At 39.2% G+C, this 23,235-nt stretch overlaps 1 protein-coding gene across 5 annotated transcripts in view; it reads left to right on the top strand.

Moving 5' to 3' along the window:
• The window catches only part of LOC5570171 (ATP-binding cassette sub-family G member 1), a 173,358-nt gene extending 151,207 nt beyond the window's left edge, over positions 1-22,151 (top strand). For all 5 annotated transcript variants that reach the window (XM_021853895.1, XM_021853894.1, XM_021853893.1 and 2 more), the window contains 6 exons: positions 577-688; positions 1,307-1,512; positions 2,699-3,273; positions 5,038-5,745; positions 5,805-5,905; positions 20,061-22,151. In XM_021853895.1, the coding sequence (XP_021709587.1) occupies positions 577-688; positions 1,307-1,512; positions 2,699-3,273; positions 5,038-5,745; positions 5,805-5,905; positions 20,061-20,561 (2,203 nt within the window). In that variant the 3' untranslated portion in view covers positions 20,562-22,151. The remainder of the gene's footprint in view (positions 1-576; positions 689-1,306; positions 1,513-2,698; positions 3,274-5,037; positions 5,746-5,804; positions 5,906-20,060) is intronic.
• The last annotated feature ends 1,084 nt before the right edge of the window (positions 22,152-23,235 follow it).

The raw sequence follows: 23,235 nt of genomic DNA, 5'->3' as shown, positions 1-23,235 counted from the left end.
TTCAGCTTGGTATACTGTTCAGCAACCACCTGGAACGTTCTTCCTAAAATGTCCACGTCGTCAGCAAAGCAGATGAACTGGCTGGATTTATTGAAGATCGTGCCCCGCATGTTGAAGCCCGCCCGTTTCATAACACCTTCTAGCGCAATATTGAACAGAAGGCAGGAAAGACCATCGCCTTGTCGAAGTTCTTTGCGTGTTTCAAACGGGTCCGATAATGCACCCGATATCTTCACACAGCACTGTACACTGTCCATCGTTGCTTTGATCAGTCTAGTCAGTTTCCCGGGAAAACCATTCTCGTCCATAATCTTCCATAGCTCTTCGCGGTCGATGGTATCATAGGCCGCTTTGAAATCGATGAATCGATGCGTAGGGACTTGATATTCGCAACACTTTTGGAGGATCTGCCGCAACATAAAGATTTGGTCTGTCGTCCATTTACATACCGTGATATAATTTATAAGGAAATAAGGAAAAATAAAACATTTTCAAGAGCTACTACAACATCCAGTTTGAACTAATTCAATTAATTATTTAATTAATTGATTTTATTTTTTTCTCCTCTATTTTCAGGAACTCTCAAAATGCTCTCTGCAATGGCTCCATCATGACAAATGGACAAACCAAGGACTCGAATCTGCGGAAAGTCCTTAATAACAGCGAAAACGGTCAAAAAAAGGGCATGGTAAGTAAGTCTTGCAAGGCAAGCTGATGTCACAGACAAACAAACATTCAGGACAATTCTTCTAAATCCATGTCACTCAGTACTGAAAGCACTGTAATTTGTAAATCGCACATCATAAAATTTTATTGAGCTGTCTACTTGTCTGTGCTCGCTCATGTCATGTTAATTTCCACGACAAGGATCCCAATCTGGTCCAAGTAGCCATCAACTCACTCGACTGCACCAGTAAATAAAAACCCTTCAAAACATGCTTCCTTTCTGATAAATTTCGAGTTTCCAAGTCATCAAACAGCTGCAGTTTCGCATATCGGGATTACAGAAAATGTCTACCTCATGCATGAGGCTTATGGTACTAGCACCGAATCCCTATCATTTCGATAATAGATCACCACCTGATATTGAGACGGGTGTGATAAAATTCAACGCACCAGGAATAAATCAATCCCCTAATCAACGGTCATTCTTGGATTTACGTTATCTCTAGCGTAGTTAATCGAGCATTCAATGGGCCATCCGACGGCTTATCGTAGCCCACGCGGTCATTGTTCCCTGTGTTGAATGGATTTCCGAAAGAAGCGTAATACCAAGATTTCCCTCTTTTTTCTATCGTGTTTTCAGGCCTCGCTAACACATCTACCAAAGAGGCCACCCATCGACATCGAGTTTAACGAGTTGGCTTACTCGGTGTCCGAAGGTCACAAACGGAGCTACAAAACCATCCTTAAGGGCATCAATGGCAAGTTCCGTTCCGGCGAGCTTACCGCCATCATGGGTCCGTCCGGGGCCGGCAAGAGCACCCTCATGAACATCCTCGCCGGCTACAAGTAAGAGCAGTTGGGGCACATTGGGGGTGGGGTGCTTATTTTCAACAATCTTTCGTAGTCAAAATGTCTTTTTCTTTTTCTTGGCATTAAAACCTCACTGGGACAGAGCCTTTTTCTATGTTAAGTATTCAATAAGCACTTCTACACATATTAACTGAGAGCTTTCTTTGCCAAAGTTGCCGTTTTCGCATTCGCATATCGTGTAATAGGTACGATGAAACTCAATGCCTGGACCGACGTTCAGCATGGCTTTGCTTTGTAGCCGGAATTCCAACCACTCGAATAAGGAAGGCCCCCCATTCTGAAAAGATTTTTCGTTAAATATCGTCTAAAAGAGTGAAGATATCGCAATTTTTACCCACATTATACTACCTAAAGCATCACCAATAATTCTTATTTTGGGACCGATAACACAGCGTAACAAAAATGACACTTTTGCGTGTCTCAAGGATCAAATTATGTGTCTCTAGTAGATTTTGGGTCGCTGAATCTGATGCCGTTCTCAGAAATGTTACAGCACGTCACAATTTTTAGCTACAGGTCGCCAAAGTTGTATAAAACACTGGTTTTATTGATGTTTACATGAAATTTAAAGTATGATTTATCAAACTTTTTTGTAATATAATCTACCAAACATGCTAAAGAGGACTTGAACTTTCAATTTAGATGCAAATCAGTTGAAATTATACGATAAAATTTAGGTTAAATCGATTTTTTTCAACATGCTTGCAGTCTTCATATATAATTCTTTATTTCTTTTATATGACATAATACAATACTTTTCTGAACCACCAAAAAATGACATTTTACCATTGAAAGTATTATGAACTTCGTTGATAATTATTGTTCTATACATGAAGTTTGAATTCTGTGACAAATTGAGCAAATCAATTGCCGTACAAGTTGAAAAACTTGCATGCAAGTTGACTGAAACAGTCAAATTTAGCATTTTCAACAGTCAATATCTCAAAAACTAGACGTGCCATGATATTTCTGAAAACGGCAATGGACTCAGCAAACCTTAATTTAGTAAATAGCGGTATTTTGGTTCTTGAGACAAAATCGTGTTCCGCAGTGTAATTGTTTTCCAAAAAGTAAATTTTGACTACGAAAAATTTTGTTTAATAAGCCCCACCCTATGGTCACATTCTTCTTTCGACATTTCTAAACACTTTACGTTTTGCAGAACCTCCAATCTGATAGGGTCTGTCCTAATCAACGGCAAGGAACGAAACCTGCGAAAATTCCGCAAGCTGTCCTGTTACATCATGCAAGACGACCGGTTACTACCCTACCTAACAGTGCGCGAAGCCATGATGGTATCGGCCAACCTTAAACTGGGCAAGGACATATCCCTGGACCTGAAGAAGGAAATTGTCGAGGAAATCATCGAATCCTTGGGACTGTTGGACGCGGCCAGTACTCTGGCACTAAACCTGTCCGGAGGCCAACGCAAGCGACTGTCAATCGCCTTAGAATTAGTGAACAACCCACCCGTCATGTTTTTCGACGAGCCGACCAGCGGCCTGGACAGTGCCACCTGTTCGCAGTTGATCCACCTGCTCAAATCGCTAGCCCGAGGCGGGCGCACCATAGTCTGCACCATCCACCAACCTTCGGCGAGGATATTCGAAATGTTCGACAATTTGTACGTGCTCGCCGAGGGACAGTGCATCTATCAGGGCAGGGTCAATGGGCTGGTGCAGTTTCTGGCGTCAATTGGACTGGAATGTCCCAGCTATCACAATCCCGCCAATTACGGTAAGTTGAGTGCTATTATCTTTGAAAAATCTTGCCGTTCCTCTGCCTGGTACAAGCCTCAACGATTCGTTTGCGCGAAGGGCAATCCCAAAAGTTAGACTTATGGTTGTACCCGCAATTCGCGCATGCAATCTTTTTGGCAGACGCACAATGGTCGAAAAAAAAAAACGAAATTTGGCCAAAACTCGTTTTATCGCCTTAATCGATGAAATATGTAATCTGAATATGTTATTTGGCGTTTTTATTGTTTCAGAAGGGGTTATTCACACATTACGTAATTTTTTTTTAAGTTTTTTTATTAGAAATGCAATAAAATTTGGCTGAAAGCACAAATTTTGTTTGTATTTTAACGAGTTTGATCGAAATATGTATGAAGAGTGGTTAAATATATTTTATATCAACTTTGTATGAAAAATATCGTCAAAATGTATGAAAATATTGAATTACAGTCGACTCTCTATAACTCGATATTCAAGGGACCATCGACTTATAGAATTATCGAGTTATAGAATATACCAACGCAAAAAATCCCAAAATCGAAGAAACAAATTTCTGCATTTCCAATACATATATGATAACTACTGTAAGAAAGCAATAATATTTTGTTGATATTATTTTACAATCGATTAATTGAAAACTTTTTTCGAAATGTTCGAAAAATCCCATTTTTTACCTTCAATATTTTTTTTTATTTTAATGTTTTTAAACATTTATTACAACTTGCAAGTATTTATTCACTCACAAACAAGAATTAGTCCAAGTTTCCCCGTATAAGAAGGATTTTAAAATGGATATCGAGTTATGGAGGGAAATTTTCCTCTCACGTGACATCGACTAATGGAGATATCGAGTTGTAGAAGTATCGACTTATAGAGAGCACGATGTATGGGAATTTGAAGGGACCGAAAAATCCATCGAGTTATAGAGTATATCGAGTTATAGAATATCGAGTTGTGGAGAGTCGACTGTATTCAAAAAGCTCCAACTTGCAAATCAGCAAATTTCTGCAAAAAATTTAAACGTTTTTTGTAAGATCTAAGGATGCATTTTAAGGTGCAATATTCGAAATGGCGGCGACATGACGCGACAAGAGTTGTTTTTCATGTTCAAAATCATCAAAAATACTAAAGTGTAATATTGAATAGTATTAAAGCTTCAATCAAATATTTGTTCCATCTTCATGCTCGATACAAGTGTTGAACCATAAGCTTTCAGATAGTGAGTAACTTTGGGAAAATATTGCATTCCTTAAATATGCATTTTGTTCTTTATTTTATTGTTACATTTTTCAATTTTTTGACTTCAGTCAGTTTGACGTCATAAAAGTCAAAGAAATTTATATTGTAGGTAAATTTCAATTAGGAATCATAATAATATAAAACATGAAGTATATTTTAAAATGATAGAAACCATAAAAATCTCAAAAAAGTGTTTGGGTAGTTTTGGCCGCTCCTTTATATGGAGCCCGACCATTGTGAGACGTTCATAGCGTGTGAAGAACCTCCGCGAATCATGCATTTAACATCCGTGCGGCAACGTTTGGTGCCATGACCCCAGTTTTTGCACCGACGGGGTTTTGGAAATGTTTCCACGTCACACAAACATCGAACATAAAGTTAGCTTTTTCTAAAACTTTCGTATCATTTAGATTTGTTAAAGTGAACAAGATTCTTGAAATAGCCTTTTAAAAATTGTATTTAAAGCCTCGACTGATTGCTCACTGTGAATCGTGGTAATTCCATTAACATTTCTGTATAATTCCAGTGATGGAAGTGGCCTGCGGAGAGCACGGAGACTGGAACAGCAAACTGGTGACGGCGGTCAGCAACGGCAAGTGCAACAACTACAATCAACCGGTATTAGCTCCCAATCAATCGCAGATAAATCTACCACTAGCGAGTGATCAACAGACGGAGAAGATCGTGACGGCCCTGTCGCTGGGAGCTGGCGAAGATGACCTGGTCAAACCCTCAGCCGTCGAGTTCACCACCATCAATATCGAACCGCTGAACAATGAGAGCAAGTTTTCATCCTCTGCGGTTGTTAGCAGTAGTAAAACGGTTGAAGAATCGGTCAGTGGCACCAGTACGGGGAAAGGGACCTCCGAGGGCGGAGGAACTATCTCAACTACCGGGGGACCTACGACCGCTTCGTCCAAACCAACCTGCACCACGTCGCTGCTGGATTCGACCGAAAGCGTGAGCATCGAGGTGCCGAAGAAGATGGCCGGCTTCCCCACGTCCGGCTGGATGCAGTTCTGGATCCTGTTGAAGCGAACGTTCATCACAATCATGCGGGATCAAACGCTGACGCAGATGCGACTGGTGTCACACGTGGTCGTTGGGGCGATTATTGGAATGATCTACTACGACATTGGCAACGATGCGGCCAAAATTATGAGCAATGCCGGGTGCATTTTCTTCACCACGATGTTCACCATGTTCACCGCAATGATGCCGACCATTCTGACGTGTAAGCAGATACGAAATTTCAGGATGAATGCCAATCTTTATGTTATTCTATCGTTTTAGTTCCGACGGAAATGGCCGTATTTGTGAGGGAACATCTCAACTACTGGTACTCATTGAAATCTTTCTACTTTGCGAAAACGGTAGCCGATCTTCCATTTCAAGTAAGTATGACGGAATGCTTCGGGATGGGGTTGGTAGTATTTTATAGTAAAATCTGTATATTCAAACCTGTTTTTTTATGTAATTCCATTTACGTAACATTACGTTAATTGAAATTTGATGCATTTTTGGTACACTGTTATAAATGTTTATCCAAGTTTATCCAAGTACTCCTGTGAATTTAGGACTTCAAATATACACGCATAACCAGTGAACTTTCAGACGTTACTGGATAAGGTTTACAGCCAAACAGGCTCAACCAAATATGTTGTATCGAAATTCGAAATCAACGTGTGTTAACAAGGATGGAAAAAAATCGCATCTAGCGGATAACAACACAGTATTGGAATGCTCTAAGAGGGCCGTCGCTCTTGCAGAAGCCTGATTTGAACAGCTCACTACGCGCGCATAATAAGGATATATGGAGCATCCGATGCACTGTTTGTCGCGGGACAAACCGTTTGTCGGATATTGTAACATGAATCAGAACGCGTTCATGGCATAATTTTTCGTCCAAACCATTCCCGAATGACTTTTCGATAAAAAAAAAAATGGCATACTAGAAGGCAGATCGCGGAATAAGATCGAAAAAATCCTCCTGTGACTTTAATTTGCGAACAATTAATCGTTAGCATACCGTTTTGTCTCAAATTCCGAACAGACTCATATTCCGAACACTCGGTTTTTGTATGACGATTTGGTTGAAATGTTTCGCTGAAATATGTCATCAAATTACCAGGGCAGTCAATTGCAATTCAATTTAAACGTCTTCCAATCTATTTTATACCTCACAAGTAGTGATGATTCTCTAGTTCGAGACCAGTAGAAGTAGCTCAGATGAATTTATTTGCGAAATTATCCATTTGAATATTATTTATTTGTGTTGTTCGGAATTTGAATCAAGGTGTTCGGAATATAAGACAGAATGAACACAGTGTTCGGCATTTGAATCAAAATGTTGTTCTATACTTTTACGTTAAAACAATATTAACCTTTCGGTCGTCGCGCGAATTTTTGTAACGCGAGTAGTCGTGCGTTGTACTTTGTACAACACCCTTGGTTTTGCGAATATCCCAGGAGTCTGACCACTTAGAAAGATGACGTCTTCGGCAAAATTGTTCAGTAGCTTAAGGGCTATTATTATTATAGCCAAGAAATTCGGGATATTGCCGCTAGGCGGCGCTAGTGAGCATGAAACTTTTGTTTCTCAGATCTCATGATCCTGAGCACTTAGAAAGATGACGTCTTCGACAACGTTGTTTGGTAACTCAAAGACTATCATTGTTTGAGCTAGTTGATTCAAAATTTTGCCACTAGGCGGCGCTAGTGAGCATGAAACATTTGTTTCGCAAATATCTCAGGAGCCTGATCACTTAGGATGATGGTGTCTTCGGCAGAGTTGTTCAGTAGCTCAAATTCTTTCTATGTTTAATCCTTAAAGTTCTAGATTTTGTAAAATAATGATAGTCCCTGAGCTTCTGAACAACTTTGCCGAAGGTGCATGTCTAAAAAGTCAAGATCCTGTAGTATCCGCAAAACAAACATTTCATGCTCACTAGCGCCGCCTGGTGGAAAAATACCCCATTTCTTGGCTCAAATAATGATAGCCCTTGAGCTACTGAACTACTTTGTCGAAGACACTATCTTTCTAAGTGGTCAGGCTCCTGAGATATCTGCAAACAAAAGTTCGCCACCTAGTGGCAAAATTTTGAATCAACTAGCTCGAAAAATGATAGTCCTTAACTTACTAAACTACTTTGCCGAAGACGACATCCTTCTAAATAGTCAGGATCCTGAAATATCTGCAAAACAAAAGTCAAACTTCCATGCCCACTAGTGCCACCTAGCGTCAAATTCCGAATTAAATAAGGTACCATCAGATAGCGCTTCACCTCCAGAACAATTTTTTATGAAGACCGTACATAGTGCGTTGATTTTACCGTATTATAAAGGGCCATACTGTAAATAAAAACTGTCGAGTATTGTTCTTAAGAAGATTCTTGAGGAATACATTTTGGTTTGGTGTCGATAGATATCTTTGTTGCAAAATGATAGCATATAAATCACAACTGTTGTACAAAGTACAACAGCGCGACAGCCCGAAAGTTAAACAAGTTTAACTATACAATTTTATCAGCAAACCCAACAGCTAATCGTTAGACTTTGTGAAGAAATTAAAATTTTCATAAATATCAGCTAATTTGTGCCTATCAGTTGCATTTAAAGTCACTGTTGGCCTTAAGTGTTCGAAATATGAGTCAAAACGGTACATGCCGAGCGTTTCTTTTTTTGCGGAGCGGAGTTTGTTGTTAAGCCTTAATGACTAATGATTTATCGTTGTTGCTATGCTCGCATGATAAAGAACAACCGCGATGTATCATTTATTTTGTCATGATCACTAGATTTCCATCCTTTATCCAAGAACGTCTTTAAGTGCAGGCCTTTATATCTACACGAGTAACCAGAGATCCTTCGAAAGTTTATGAATAAGGTTTACACCCAAGCAGACTCAAACTAACATATTCTGGCAAGTTTGGAGTCCAAAGGCTTTCTAAAGTTATTCAAGAACTCCGTTGAGCCTAGGTCTCCAGATCCACAAATGTAACCAGTAATCTCTTGACGATAGAACAAGAAGGTTTAAATACATTCATACTATTATGGTAAATCAAGTTTAACACTTAGCATAACTGGTTTTTGACATTAATAATTAAGATATCCTATCAAGTTTCTAAATCGACGATTGTTTACGGTTATCAAAATCTTCTTTGAGCAAAGGCCTTCGTATCTACAGTTGAAACCAGTAATCTTTCGAATGGGTAAGAATAACCCTAAGTATTGGCGTAAATAGGGAGGGGCCAGGTCCTCGGCGTGTGTTCTAATCGCCACACCTAGTCCGTCCCCACAACAATTCGGTTCAGAAATGTTTTGACGTAGAAGTACGTCTTTCTTCTCTATACAGGAGTGAAATTGGAATTCCAAAGCCAAGAGCGTTACGCTGGCATGAAATATTTTAAACGTTTATAACTTTTCGCTGGCTTAACGAAATTTCTTGATTAGCACCTCAATCGAAAGATAAGACATCAAAGCTTCATGTCGTTTACTTACTGAATCCCACATACCTGTCCAAATAGTTTAATAACTGTTTTAAAAACGAACGTTGATTTCAAGCAAATCTATAAATAGGGGTGGCTAGAGAAAATTTGACGTCATTTGCTTTTCACTCTCCGATTGGCTCGCATCACAGCAGGCGACAGATCGGCTTGCTCTGACTGGGCGTGCTTCTCAGGCACAGACATCGATAGCGAAGGACGCCCCCGTTTGTCTTGCTTCGCTCAAATCAAACTGTCAAGCGAGCGAGAGAAGATGCCGTCCGAAGCTAAAGCCATCACCGCTGCCGCCGCCTAGAAGAAGAAGAGGAAGCAGTCCACAGGTGAATTTGCGGTCGAACTGTGAACACGGTCGGGCGAGTCATTCTCGCTTTGTGGTTCACCGCTTGTTTGCGTTCACCCAGCCATCGTCATCGCCGCCGCAAATTTCATCGGCCGAGGAGCTGTTGACCCGCGCTTCAAAATTTCGACTCGTGATGAAATCATCATTGGTGGTCAAGAAGCAATCCCGTTAGGAGCAAATACCAGAAGCCCCCTGAGTTTTGCTGGTCCGAGCAGTGTTATTTATCCGTAACAACATCGAAGCTAACAAAGCCATCGGTTCTTTTCAGAGCCATCAAATTTGTGGAAAAGAGTTAAAAGAGAAATATTTCCAACTTTATTTATAAGTTCTAATATTCCTAAATCAATTTCACGGCTTCATACAAAATTTCATTTGTCATGAATAAGTTATGACTCAACCATTTGAGATTGTACTCGCGGACGCTGCTGCAGTGTCGTCGGGGTGAGTGCTCAACGATTGTAAAATAGAGTGGCTTTTCCAACAGCGCCTTTTATGTTCCATATTTTATGGGAACACTTTGATTAGGAAAATTATCCCATGTAACATAATTGCGACATATTTAGAATGCTTTTGATAAGACATTCTCATTGAACAATTGTAATAATTTTGGCACCCATGGATCCGAAATTTACCGTCATAATAAAGAAAACTATTGACTATTAATAGCTCGTATTGAATATTTAGGGAATGCCAATCATTCCAACAATTCATGTTCGACCAATTTCTCACGTATTAGTATTCTCCGCAATTTTCAAGTAATTCCAAGCCCAACACATTATTAGCACATACCCATTTCCCAGATTGGTCGATCAGAAAGCGAAGAGCACAAAAGGGAGGAGCATCATCTGCTATTCCAAGGTTATAAAACATGCTGCCTTCGTTGGATTCAGTTTCATTCCATTTCCGCTTTCGAGCTGGAAAGAGCTCTTGCTTAGCGAGAAGTACCTCGCTGCTAGAAGCCTGCTGAGCTGTTAATCTAGAATCTGGTTTGTGAAAACGCTCAAGATTTCAAAATTGAGCTACGTTTCCAGATTTCAACTAAATCCCTGTGATCCGCTACCCTGTTGCTGTTGTGCTCCCATGAAATATTTAGCTGGTTTGTCGAATAAACTGAGAACTTATTCACATCTTCTTATTCTTCTTCTTCTTCTTCTTGGCATTAACGTCCTCACTGGGACATAGCCTGCTTCTCAGCTTAGTGTTCTTATGACACTTCCACAGTTATTAACTGAGAGGTTTCTTTGCCAAAATTGCCATTTTTGTATTCGTATATCGTGTGGCAGGTACGATTATACTCTATGCCCAGGGAAGTCAAGAAAATTTCCATTACGAAAAGATCCTGAACCGACCGGGAATCGAACCCAGACACCTTCAGCATGGCTTTGCTTTGTAGCCGCGGACTCTAACCACTCGGCTAAGGAAGGCCCCAACTTATTCACATGCATTTGAAACTTTTTCAATTTTCCATACAAAATGACCAACTTTGGTATGTTAGATCTCAGTTATTTATGGAAATATTTTCGAATGAAACTTTCACAGAACATCAGATGTAACTTGAGTTTTAACATATATTTTTGAATAATTTTTCCAATCACAAGTTTATAAGTAATAACGGTTTGACTAAACCGTAATTTTCGACGAAAAATTCAAAACTTTTTATCTTAAAATCTGATAGCCTCACACGAAAACTGTCTTCAGCAAACTTATTCATCTCGTCAAAATCTACAACTTTGCTGAAGATACCATAAAGCTATTCCTTCAATATGTTTAGTTATGTCAATTATAAAAAATCGTCAAAAAATTCACTTTAGTCAAACCGGTACTGCTTGTCAACATGTGATTGGAAAAATCACTCAATAATATATGATAAAATTTAAGTTATGTCTGATATTCTGTGAAAATTTCATTCAAATCGGTCCATAAATAACTGAGATATAGTTTATCAAAGTTGGTCATTTGGCATGAAAAATCAAAAGAGTTGCAGTTTTTTTTCTCAGCGAAGAATCACACCATCAACGAAAATAGCGCGAAAGCAATAACCAATCGCGTGCGAGTAGCGAACGGAGTGACGAAACAACCAAGCGAGAACCCCACCACTTGCCATCGGTGAACGGAGCTCGAGCCAATAAAACCACTGGTTGTTCTGCTCCCAGCTCATTCACAAATCGAACGGCATAACGAACGGATCAAGCAGCGGAGCAGCAAAGAAGAGCGCGTGAAAGCCACAGCAGTGTGCGAGTAGCGAACGGAACCAGAGAGCGAAAGCAACAACTGAAAAACAATGGATGTACAAGATGAGCATTATGCTGTTATTTCATCCCGATGGCACTGCAGCAGCGTTCTCGGAACATCCTCAAATTGTCGTATTGTCGATTATTCGTGATAAATCAGATATTGTATGATGCTACGAGATGAATTAAGAGATTATAGTAAGCTTGTGGTAAGCACATTAAGAAATATTACTAGCTATACTGTGTTTATCACGAGAAGTTCTTACTAGCTCGAAAGTGTAAATGAAATGAACCGAATACTGTTGTTGTTACAGAGGGATTTTAATCCGAAGGTCATTCGTCCCTTAAATGAACCGAATCTGTCGAAGATAGTATGTTTTACATAATTTGAATTGCAGACGATGCTCCTCCCTTTCGTATTCTTCGCCTTCTTCTGATTGACCAATCTAGGATAAGATACATGAAGTTGATGTCTTGGTTAGGGATTTACATATCTTGGAAAATTCACATGCGCGTTCGTATGGACAGTAAAAATATCAACATTATTTTAACAGCTTACAATAAATTGAAATCACGCATGTTTTGGTTTCGTGCAAATTTTAAATATTTCTGATCAATGTTCAATGTGTTCTGATTTATATACTATGACATTTGCAATAGACTAACCTGTAGAAAAATTTCAGATCAATAGTTGCTCATTACAATTGGTCAGGAAACAGTTTATTGATCAGTATTTAAAATCTGTCGCAATTTTAATATATTTTCCAATTTCCATACTCGACAATTTAGGAAGTGTTCCCCTATTATATGATAAATCAACGATGCTGTTAGAAATACCATACAATGCTGAGTAGTATGATGTTATTACGGTCCGACGGTGCTGCAGCGGTAAATTCTCAAATTCATGTAATTATGTGGGGTAAATTATGTGAACCAAATTATAGTATACCGCGATATTTAGATCATTATAGATAAATCAGTAAATATCATCCAATAAACCCTTTTATGAACGTATATTGGCCCTGAAAAGGGCCGATTGAGCTTGGATGCTGTGACCACGAGTCGAAATTTAGAAGCGCGGATCGGTCAACCTAGAAATCTTGAGCGATTTCACAAACCAGATGCTGGATTGAAGCTTGAAGATTAACAGCTCAGCAGATTTCTAGCAGCGAGGTTCTTCTCGCTGAGCAAGTTCGGAGGAGCTCTTACCAGCTCGAAAGCGGAATTGGAATGAAACTGAATCCGACGAAGGATGCATGTTTTATATCCTCAGAATAGCAGATGATGCTCCTCCCTTTTGTGCTCTTCGCTTTCTGATCGACCAATCTGGCAAATGGGTATGTGCCAATAATGTGTTGGGCTTAGAATTACTTGGAAATTGCGGAGAATGCTAATGCGTGGAAAATTGATCGAACATGAATTGCTGGAAGGGTTGACGTTAACTAAATATTCAATATGAGCTATTGATAATCAATAGTTTTCTTTATTATGAAGGTAAATTTCTGATCCATGGGTGCCAAAATTATTACAATTGTTCTATGAGAATGTCTTTTCAAAAGCATTCTAAATATGTCGCAATTTTGTTACATGTGATAATTTTGCTAATCAAAGTGCTATGGAACATCAAAGACGCTGTTGGGAATACCACTCTATTTAACAATTGTTGTGGAATGTTGAGCACTCACCCCGACGGCACTGCAGCAGCGTTCGCGATTACAGTCTCAAAATGTTTAGTCATAAATTATTCATGACAAATGAAATTTTGTCTGAAGCTGTGAAATTGATTTAGGAATATAAGAAGTCATATATAAAGTCGGAAATATTTCTCTTTTAACTCTTTTCCACTAATTTGATGGCCCTGAAAAGGGCCGATGGCTTTGTTAGTTTTGATGCTCTTACAGATAAATAACACTGCGGGATGTTATCAGTTGATTGCCATGGTCAAACGGGGAATCCTCAACTCAAATGTATAAATTTGAGCAAGTTATTTGCTTATACGACGAACCGAAAGTTTCGTGGCGTGGATGGCGCACAACAGTAACAGGTAGTGGATCACCGGGCTTAAGTCGAAATAATGATGGCGGCGATGACGATGGCTGGGTGAACGCAAACAAGCGGTGAAACACAAAGCGAGAATGACTTGCCCGACCGTGTTCACAGTTCGACCGCAAATTCACCTGTGGACTGCTTCCCCTTCTTCTTCTTCTTGGCGGCGGCAGCGGTGATGACTTTGGCTTCCGACGGCATCTTCTCTCGCTCGCTCGACAGTTTGATTTGAGCGAAGCAAGACAAACGGGGAGGTCCTTCGCTATCGATGTCTGTGCCTGAGAAGCACGCCCGGTCAGAGCCAGACGATCTATTGCCTGCTGAGATGCGATCCAAACGGAGAATGGAAAGCAAATGACGTCAAATTTTCTTTAGCACCCCTATTTATAAATTTGCTCGAAATCAACGTTCTCTTTTAAAACAGTAATTAAACTATTTTTACAGGTATGTGGGATTCAGTAAGTAAACGACATGACCCTTTGATGTATTGTCTTTCAATTGAGGTGCCATTCAAGGAATTTCGTTAAACCAGCAAATAGTTATAAGAGTTCAAAATATTTCATGCAAACGTAAGGCTCTTGGTTTTGAAATTCCAATTTCACTCCTGTATAGAGAATTTTTTTTTTACTTTCAAACTGTGCGGCATAATCAAATGCAAACGCATTCAGTTCCCGATGGTTAGTGCCTGTGCTTTTACTGTTCATAAGTCGCAGGGTGGAACTTTCCCCGAGGTCGTGTACGACTATGACAAAAGCCAGGATCAGCAATTGGTATATGTTGGTTTGTCACGGGTTACTTCACTGCAAGGACTATTTTTGACAAACTCTACCATTTTTTCAAGTTCCATCACGCCAAAGGCAGCAATTCTCCCAAAAGGGTTGACTTGAGGAATGAGCTGCAGCGCTTAGGCAATCATCGATTAGTGACGCTTTGAGACGAACTGCGTGAAATACTGGATCATAGCGGCCCAGCCTGCATATTGATGAGTATCAATGTACAGAACCGAAATGCTCATGCAATGGATATTGCTACATACCGAAGCACTGGACCGATTCTATCGATTCTCACGATCGAAGCACCCGTGCTACCAAACATCTAATCTACTGGAGGAGTTTGGCGAACTACAGCTGGAGCCAGAAACCGATCACCCAACCAAGCAACACAAGGAAGCAACGACCAAACAAACAAATTCAATCATCTGGCATTATTCTTGGAAAACCAAACACTGGTTCTCGGAACCACAGAACGACAAATGGTTCTTTTCAGGACTACCAAAATGAGTTCAAAAAGAGTTAACTTCTGAAAACTTCATCCGATCAATAACAACACAAAACTAGTACACTTACAAATTCATACACATGACAAATCAAATTATTAATTATCGTAGTTCTACGTCAACCCCGCGGTAATGTAATATACATTACCCACCCCAATTTTTTTTCGTTTTAAATATATATGCATTCATGTAAAATTTTTACAATTAGAAAATGTTGCGTTATTTGTAAGAAAAATAGATAAAACTTGTTGTTAGATTAATGATGGATATCGATGATGTACTGCTTTGTTTTTATATGTTTTTTATAGGTTTTTATTGGAAGTTTGAACAAATCTAGAAAGCCTAACTGCAATCAATTTTCTGTAGGACACACTAACCACAGACTGTGCACTAACATTATAATTTTATGCATGTAAAATCACAAAACATTCTTAAATTTCTCTTGGCTGTGACTCCTTATTATACCAAGTCCAATGAAACAGCCATTTGTTAGGCGACCTTTACTTACATCTATGTCAATCTACTGTGAAAAAAAGGCTGTTTTTCAAGCATGAGCTCATGTGTTTTTCAGTAAATATGTATTTCTCAGTCGTGAATTTATATTTTAAAACCGGCCGGATTTAGTTTTCAAATTTTAGTAGCCCAAAATTGAACATTACTAGAGAGAGTGGGGCAAAAGTTCAAGTGGGACAAGATTATCATACGAATCGATTGAGATTTGTGACTATTTGTTTTTTTTTTTACGTCAAAATTATAATATTTGGTCAAACTTTCATTGCATGTAAATTAAATAAGGATAAAATCTTTTCTGAATTTTTATGTAAGGGCGTTTTATGCATCATAAGGATACTTTGAGGTTTATTAATTACTACATAATTGCTTGGAATCAATTTTTGGCCCATAGTTTTGCAAAAGTTCAATTCAGCGTGGCAAAAGTTCGACCCATATAAGCTCGCAGAGAAATTTACAAATGTATCGTTGAAGGTAGTTTTTGCAAGTGCTCACCGCATCAAAACAAAGGCGCCACTGTATATGGGATTTAACATTGTGACAGCATTGCTGTTCTGTCAAACACACAAGGCTACGGTGGCGCTATCTATGCTTTCCATAGCGACCGTTTTGGTTATTTTAATGATCCTCACTTAGTTTTGCGTGTTTTTTGGGCTTTGGACAATTTTTTGATGAAAAATTAGTGTGTATTTATCTGTAATCATAAGTTTATGACTGGTATTTAGTATGCTGCCGTCAATCGCAAGTCAGTCCCATCTGTAAAAAGCAGGCATTGAGAAAATGGGCTATGAAGTTTCCAAACTCGTTTTCCATTCGAATATTCAAAAAATTCCAGAAGATTGGAACATTCTTCTTCTTTCTGGCGTTACGTCCCCACTGGGACAGAGCCTGCTTCTCAGCTTAGTGTTGTAATGAGCACTTCCACAGTTATTAACTGAGAGCTTACTATGCCAATGACCATTTTTGCATGCGTATATCGTGTGGCAGGTACGAAGATACTTGATGCCCTGGGAAGTCGAGAAAATTTCCAACCCGAAAAGATCCTCGACCGGTGTGATTCGAACCCACGACCCTCAGCTTGGTCTTGCTGAATAGCTGCGCGTTTACCGCTACGGCTATCTAGGCCCTAAGATTGGAACATATTCAAATCTTTATGAAACTTTCACGATTTGCTTTTCACTACGATATCTTTCCGAGAAAAATATAAAGATGATCAAAACACGGTTCATTTTTGTGTTACACCGTGCGGTTACATTTCATTATGGGACAATTTGACTTGCTGTTTTTTCCTATTTTTTCCGAACAAATCATATTATCTCATTAGTGTAGCTGAAAGAGCATTGGAAGATATCAATACTGAGTCAAAATTAGGGCGAATGTGAAGACTAATACATTCTCAGTAAAATCGGTTTGAAGTTTAGAGGATGTAATTTTAATTCTATATTATGTTTCCGATCGATTTAATCGCATGATGCATTTTTGTAGGATCCATTACAATATTACTTTTGTAGCAAAACATTTAATTTATTTACATATTATGAATAACATGTTAAAATAAATAAAAATCCATAATGCGCCATTCATCAAAATTTAGATCTGTTGCGCCCCTCGGTTTTTCGTCTTCTTCAGTTTGACAACAGCGATTGCGCCTTTTGACCTCGTCCTTCTGGTTTGACTATCATCAGCTTCGCCGTTCTGCTACGCTCTCTCACACGAACCTTTATCACTATCGCCCTTCTGCACACTCAGTTTGAAATGCGCCCCGTTGTCACACTCAATCTCAAATGCGCCCGATTACCGCAGGGGGGGAAGTAGGGCGAAATTGACATCAGAGTTTGAATCGGAAGAGAATGTAAAATGCGCCTTTATGTTTTTCTTACTTATTTCGTGAAAAACGTTATTTCTAAGGAACATATGTGCATTATATGATTGTAATTTATCAAACAAACTGTTAGGTGAATAAAACTCAGTTTGTTTACATTTGTCAGTTAGGCCGTTAATCTGGTACTGTATTGATATGTTGAAAACTGAACTCAACTCAATTTTGACAAAAATGCAGATGGGTATCAGAAGGCCGGCTCCAAAAGCACCCCCACTGACTTGCGATTCACGGCAGTATGTCTGTCGTAAAAGTGTCGGTTTTTTTATGTTTCGGCCAGCGAACTTTTCCCCACCAGTTCGTTTAAGACAATCAGCGAAATTATAGCAAATATGTTGAAGGTTCACTGCATGGTATTTATTTCTTTTCAACTGCTCTTGTTTTTATAAAAAAAAATTATACCACTAAGGTCGAACTTTTGTCCTACCTTACTCTGATTGAATATTAATAAATCCTTGAGCAAAATACCGTCCATCCTGATTTCTTCAAACAATTGTTATCGTAAGAATTTGCTGATGACAGCTTTATTTGAATACAAAAAAAAAACCTTCAATCCTTCAATATGATGATAGCCAAGCAGCTTTAGGATTTAAAGTTTTTAACTCTATCAAAAAAGGTATTATTCAATCCTATGTTCAAATTTTTGTTACAAGAGGTTTCAACAAAGAATCGTTCGTTACAGAATTGCTGAGCAACAATGATCCATTTTTTCAAACTAGCAAGCGTTTTTTTTTCAAAGGCTTGGGTTTCTTTTGACTTGTCGGCTTCAAGAGGTTTGAATTTCTCATTGATCATGAACTTTAATTGAACTGATACATTTAAATCTTTATATTATTTTATAACTTTGCAAAAAAATCTTGTTCAAATCGAATTGGAAAGGATAATCCTGATTACAGTCTGCCATCAATACTTGTATTCTATTCGACATCTATAAGATTGAGTAGAACACGTCATCTTGGCAATATATAACAAAACAAATAGATTGTTAAATATGAGCTCGAAACATGGTACAGCCTAATTATACAATCCTGTATGGATATTATCCTAGTTTGCAAGATTCTTAAAGGTCACATGTTACGCTTGTATATCTAATGATACATACTCCAAGCAGTTCTTCGGTTATGCTTAAAAAGTTGTTGAACTTATTCTCTGGTAGCATAGGTAAACAAGCCCGTATAGGTAACAACCTAGTTCCTAATCCTCCGAAAGGTCACTTGTAGATCAGAAGACATGTACTCAAAGAAGTTCTTGTATAATCGTGAACGGTAGTTCAACTCAAAACTTGGCGGAATATATTTTCATGAGCCTAAATGAGTCTAAATGTACCAGAGATTATAAGTTACGCTTGTAGAGCTGAAGGTCTGGTTCCCATGGAGTTCTTGGCTGACCTAGGTCACCCAGGCAAATAAAAATACAGTTAGCATAACTTTACACAGGCTTTGACAAACAAGTCTCGATGGTAATGGCCTAATCGGCTATGCAAGTTTACTTGGCTCTATGAGGCACACAGGAAAGTTTTAAATTCAAAATAAATTCGACATGATAATAAATCTTCGAGCTGTTTAGTAGAATACCTACAAGTAGATAAAAAAACCGAATTTAGTACTATACCATTTAATTCCACTAGAGTTTGTATTATTTGACAGATACGCGTATTTCGACCTCAACTGTAAGGCCGTCTTCAGTGTCGTGTACTAGACTCGACTTCGAGTCGTCGAGTCTAGTACACGACACTGAAGACGGCCTTACAGTTGAGGTCGAAATACGCGTATCTGTCAAATAATACAAACTCTAGTGGAATTAAATGGTATAGTCCTAAATTCGTTTTTTTCATCTACTTAAATTCGACATATTTTACTAAAAAACCACATAAATCTCAGTTCCGAAATGACGTAAAGTTTGAATTCCATTTCAGATTCAGACGCGTCCAGAGATTCAACGAATATCGTCTCGAGATTCAACGAAACTCGTCTCGAGATTCAACGAATCTCGTCCAGAGATTCAACGAATCTCGTCCAGAGATTCAACGAATCTCGTCCAGAGATTCAACGAATCTCGTCCAGAGATTCAACGAATCTCGTCCAGAGATTCAACGAATCTCGTCCAGAGATTCAACGAATCTCGTCCAGAGATTCAACGAATCTCGTCCAGAGATTCAACGAATCTCGTCCAGAGATTCAACGAATCTCGTCCAGAGATTCAACGAATCTCGTCCAGAGATTCAACGAATCTCGTCCAGAGATTCAACGAATCTCGTCCAGAGATTCAACGAATCTCGTCCAGAGATTCAACGAATCTCGTCCAGAGATTCAAGGAATCTCGTCCAGTGATTCAACGAATCTCGTCCAGAGATTCAACGAATCTCGTCCAGAGATTCAACGAATCTCGTCCAGAGATTCAACGAATCTCGTCCAGAGATTCAACGAATCTCGTCCAGAGATTCAACGAATCTCGTCCAGAGATTCAACGAATCTCGTCCAGAGATTCAACGAATCTCGTCCAGAGATTCAACGAATCTCGTCCAGAGATTCAACGAATCTCGTCCAAAGATTCAACGAATCTCGTCCAAAGATTCTACGAATCTCGTCTAGAGATTCAACGAATCTCGTCCAGAAATTCTACGAATCTCGTCCAAAGATTCTTCTTCATCGAATCTTGTTTAAAGAGCGATTTTGTCTGAAGCTTCACTGACTAGTTTACATTATTTCAAAACTTAAATTCAAATATAATCTCCTTCAAATAAAATTTTCATTATCTTTTTCCAGGTTCTCTTCACCAGCGTGTACGTCATCGTCGTGTACTACCTAACGTCCCAACCGATGGAACCGAAGAGGGCCGGAATGTTCGTGCTAATCTGCATCCTGACGTCGTTGGTTGCGCAAAGCCTGGGGCTGTTGATCGGCGCCGGGATGAGCGTGGAGACTGGCGTCTTCCTCGGTCCGGTGTCCACCATTCCGATCATCCTGTTCTCCGGCTTCTTCGTCAACTTCGACGTCATTCCCAAGTATCTGCAGTGGTTGACCTACGTCAGTTACGTGCGGTACGGCTTTGAGGGGGCGATGGTCTCCGTCTACGGCATGGGCCGAGAGAAATTGAGCTGCACGGAGATCTACTGCCACTACCGGAGTCCACAGAAGTTCCTGGAGGAGATGTCTATGGACAAGGCCGAGTACTGGATCGATGCGACGGCGCTGTTTTGCCTGTTCATCGGTCTGCGCGTCGTTGCCTATCTGGTGCTGCGCTGGAAACTGCATTCCATCCGTTAAAAAGTAGAATACGAACCCGATTAGGACATTTTGTATTTTTTGTACTTTATTTTCGGTAGAATAGTATGTAAAACTCTTAATTACTATTGTATTTTCTGGAAATTTTTCTTCGGTCATTGCATCAGAACAGAAAAATCGAAATTTTCTCCCTCTATTTCTGTTTTTGGAATGGGAAATGTCTTATTTCGTGTCGCGCTTTTGGGATGACCGACTGGACCTAACTTCAAACGTAACCAAAAACAAACATTTTTGATCTTATAGAATAATGTAATCGATATATATAATCATGCTCTAGCCAATATTATACAATGTTCGCTTCGTAAAACATAAAATTGCTGCCACCAAGTCAAACTTGTTGAGGAAAGTGGTCATCCCGGAAGCGCGTAGATCACGCTTGAAACCACCAATTTGAGATTTTTAACTGAATCACACACTTGCAAATACTCTCAATACCAATCACATTCAACACCGTGACACACAAACACATCCACACTCAGAAACACAAACCTTCCTCAGAAAGACACATGCTAGCAGAATAACAAACATTTATGTAGTCTCAAAAATGTATTCATCCTTATATAGCTATTAGGGTAAACCAAATGAAGAAGAATACTGCGATGCTGAAATTAGCGCTGCAGTGCACCGTACTCGAAATGCGATCGATATTATTGAAGAAAACAAGAGAAAACGCTCTGTTAAGAGAATAAAATGAAAAATCCAACCACAATAAAAAACCAAATGCATTTTCAATTTAAGTTTTCGCATGAAACGCAAAAGCGGAACCACAGGAAAAAAACGGAGAAATGAGATCAAACATTAGGAATGAAGTATCGAATGGCTGCTTCAAAGCATGAAGAGGAACAGCTAAACGTTGATGAAAAGGAAAACACTAACTCATAGTATATTCTACTATGTCCAACATATTTATGTTTCGTAGCAACTACATATTGGGTGAACGAATATGTTTATAAAAATCCGTTGTTTTGTATGTCTTTTTTTGTCCTGAAATTTTCTTCACTAGTGATAGATGGTGGTACTAATAGGTTAGTCATTTAGTTGCTTTACTTCGAACGAACCAACAAGGGAACCGCTTTCAGTATAGAATTTATGCGAAACAAGGGCTCATCTTACCTCTTTACTTTGCCAGCGAAGCAAACTGAAACTGAAGCCCAACAATCTGTGACCGACATGGAAAGCATTTTTGTAGAATGTGAGTGAATTGAATCGCTTATTTTTCCTATTGTCTATTTCTCTTTTTCACGTACACACCCACTTACAATACTAAAACACCTACAAACGAATATTTAATGGTTTGGATTGTATTTTTCTGATTATTATCAAGTAAAACGTTTGCAAATAAGATGGATACATAACTGGTGTACGGTAGGGGAACATGAAATGGTGGAAAGCATTAAAGAAAATACAAGAGAGTGCGAATCTGATGGATGGAATAGCTGTGCTTAGCGACAGGATCCAAGCAGCTGACGTTGAAATGCGAATAAAACACATACAATTTTTGGTGATTTTTAGCTGCGAATTAGTGTGATATGAAACTTGATTTCACCAATTTTTAACATAAGTATGAAAAAAACGAAACGGACTTTTGGTGTTTGCATTGAAAGAAAGCCGGATACTATCGCGAAGCTCCACAATAATCGGTTCGTGGCTGCATCTCTCCATCCTCGGTTGTGCCCCACGCCCACCTAGCTCGCTGCGCTCCACGCCTGCTTTTATAGCGGGGAAACTTAAAAATTTGGATTGCTTCGCGGAAATAACCAGCAGCTAGCAATCCCCGCACAGAGGAAATGAACCACAGCAAGCATTGCGGTTTTAAACATAATTCAAATGGTTGACAATTTAAGGTGAAGATGAATCGAAGCCAAACTTGAAATTGTCAAGAGCACGGATCTGAAGAACCAAACATCCGTTTAAGCTGAAAACCTAATCGATTGGTCACCACCAGCAGTTCGGCATGTTGTTGGAAAGATTCTGCAAAATTAAAACTCATGATGTAGTTGCTCGAATCTCGTAGACTACGGTCTTCCAAGTATAACCACTTGAACGTAGACCAACGTAGTTGGAAACCGTAGACAAAGTGTTTCCTACATCGTGATTTGTGTCACTATTCATTTTTGAGAATGATTCCCAATGATGTCCCCCTCCAAGTATGTACTGCAGTATATTAGTTAGAGTCTCACATGCAGCTGTATTTACAATTGAATCAATTTTCGTAAGAGATGTACTATCAACTAAACATTCGATTTAGCTAAATATCAGTTAGCGCTTTATGGTGGAATGGCGCAATTTGTTCTAGAGTTCAGGTACTCCACAAGTTGTCGTGTGACAACCAAGAGGGTGAGAGATTCAACAAAATTTGTCGAAATTATCCAAATCATTGTGACAGTTGTTGCCAAATAAACAGCAATGATATAATCTTTAAAGTCACCGGTGACTATGATAATTTTATTGGAAAATTTGGCAATCAATAGCTCCGGATTTTCCTTGACAATTTTTTCTTGCAACGCGTAATACCAACTGGATTTGATGCGAACACCATCTTTGCAGGGTTGCTGTCCGGCATTCTTGCAACATACCCTGCCTATCGTATGCTTCCTCGTTGCTCATCTTTCACCGCCAAACACCGTTTTCCTGCACAACGCCAAAGATCGTCCTA

Source organism: Aedes aegypti, chromosome 3 (assembly GCF_002204515.2).
Source record: "Aedes aegypti strain LVP_AGWG chromosome 3, AaegL5.0 Primary Assembly, whole genome shotgun sequence".
Classification (NCBI taxonomy): Eukaryota; Metazoa; Arthropoda; class Insecta; order Diptera; family Culicidae; genus Aedes; species Aedes aegypti.
This window is presented reverse-complemented; position numbering and strand designations above follow the sequence as displayed.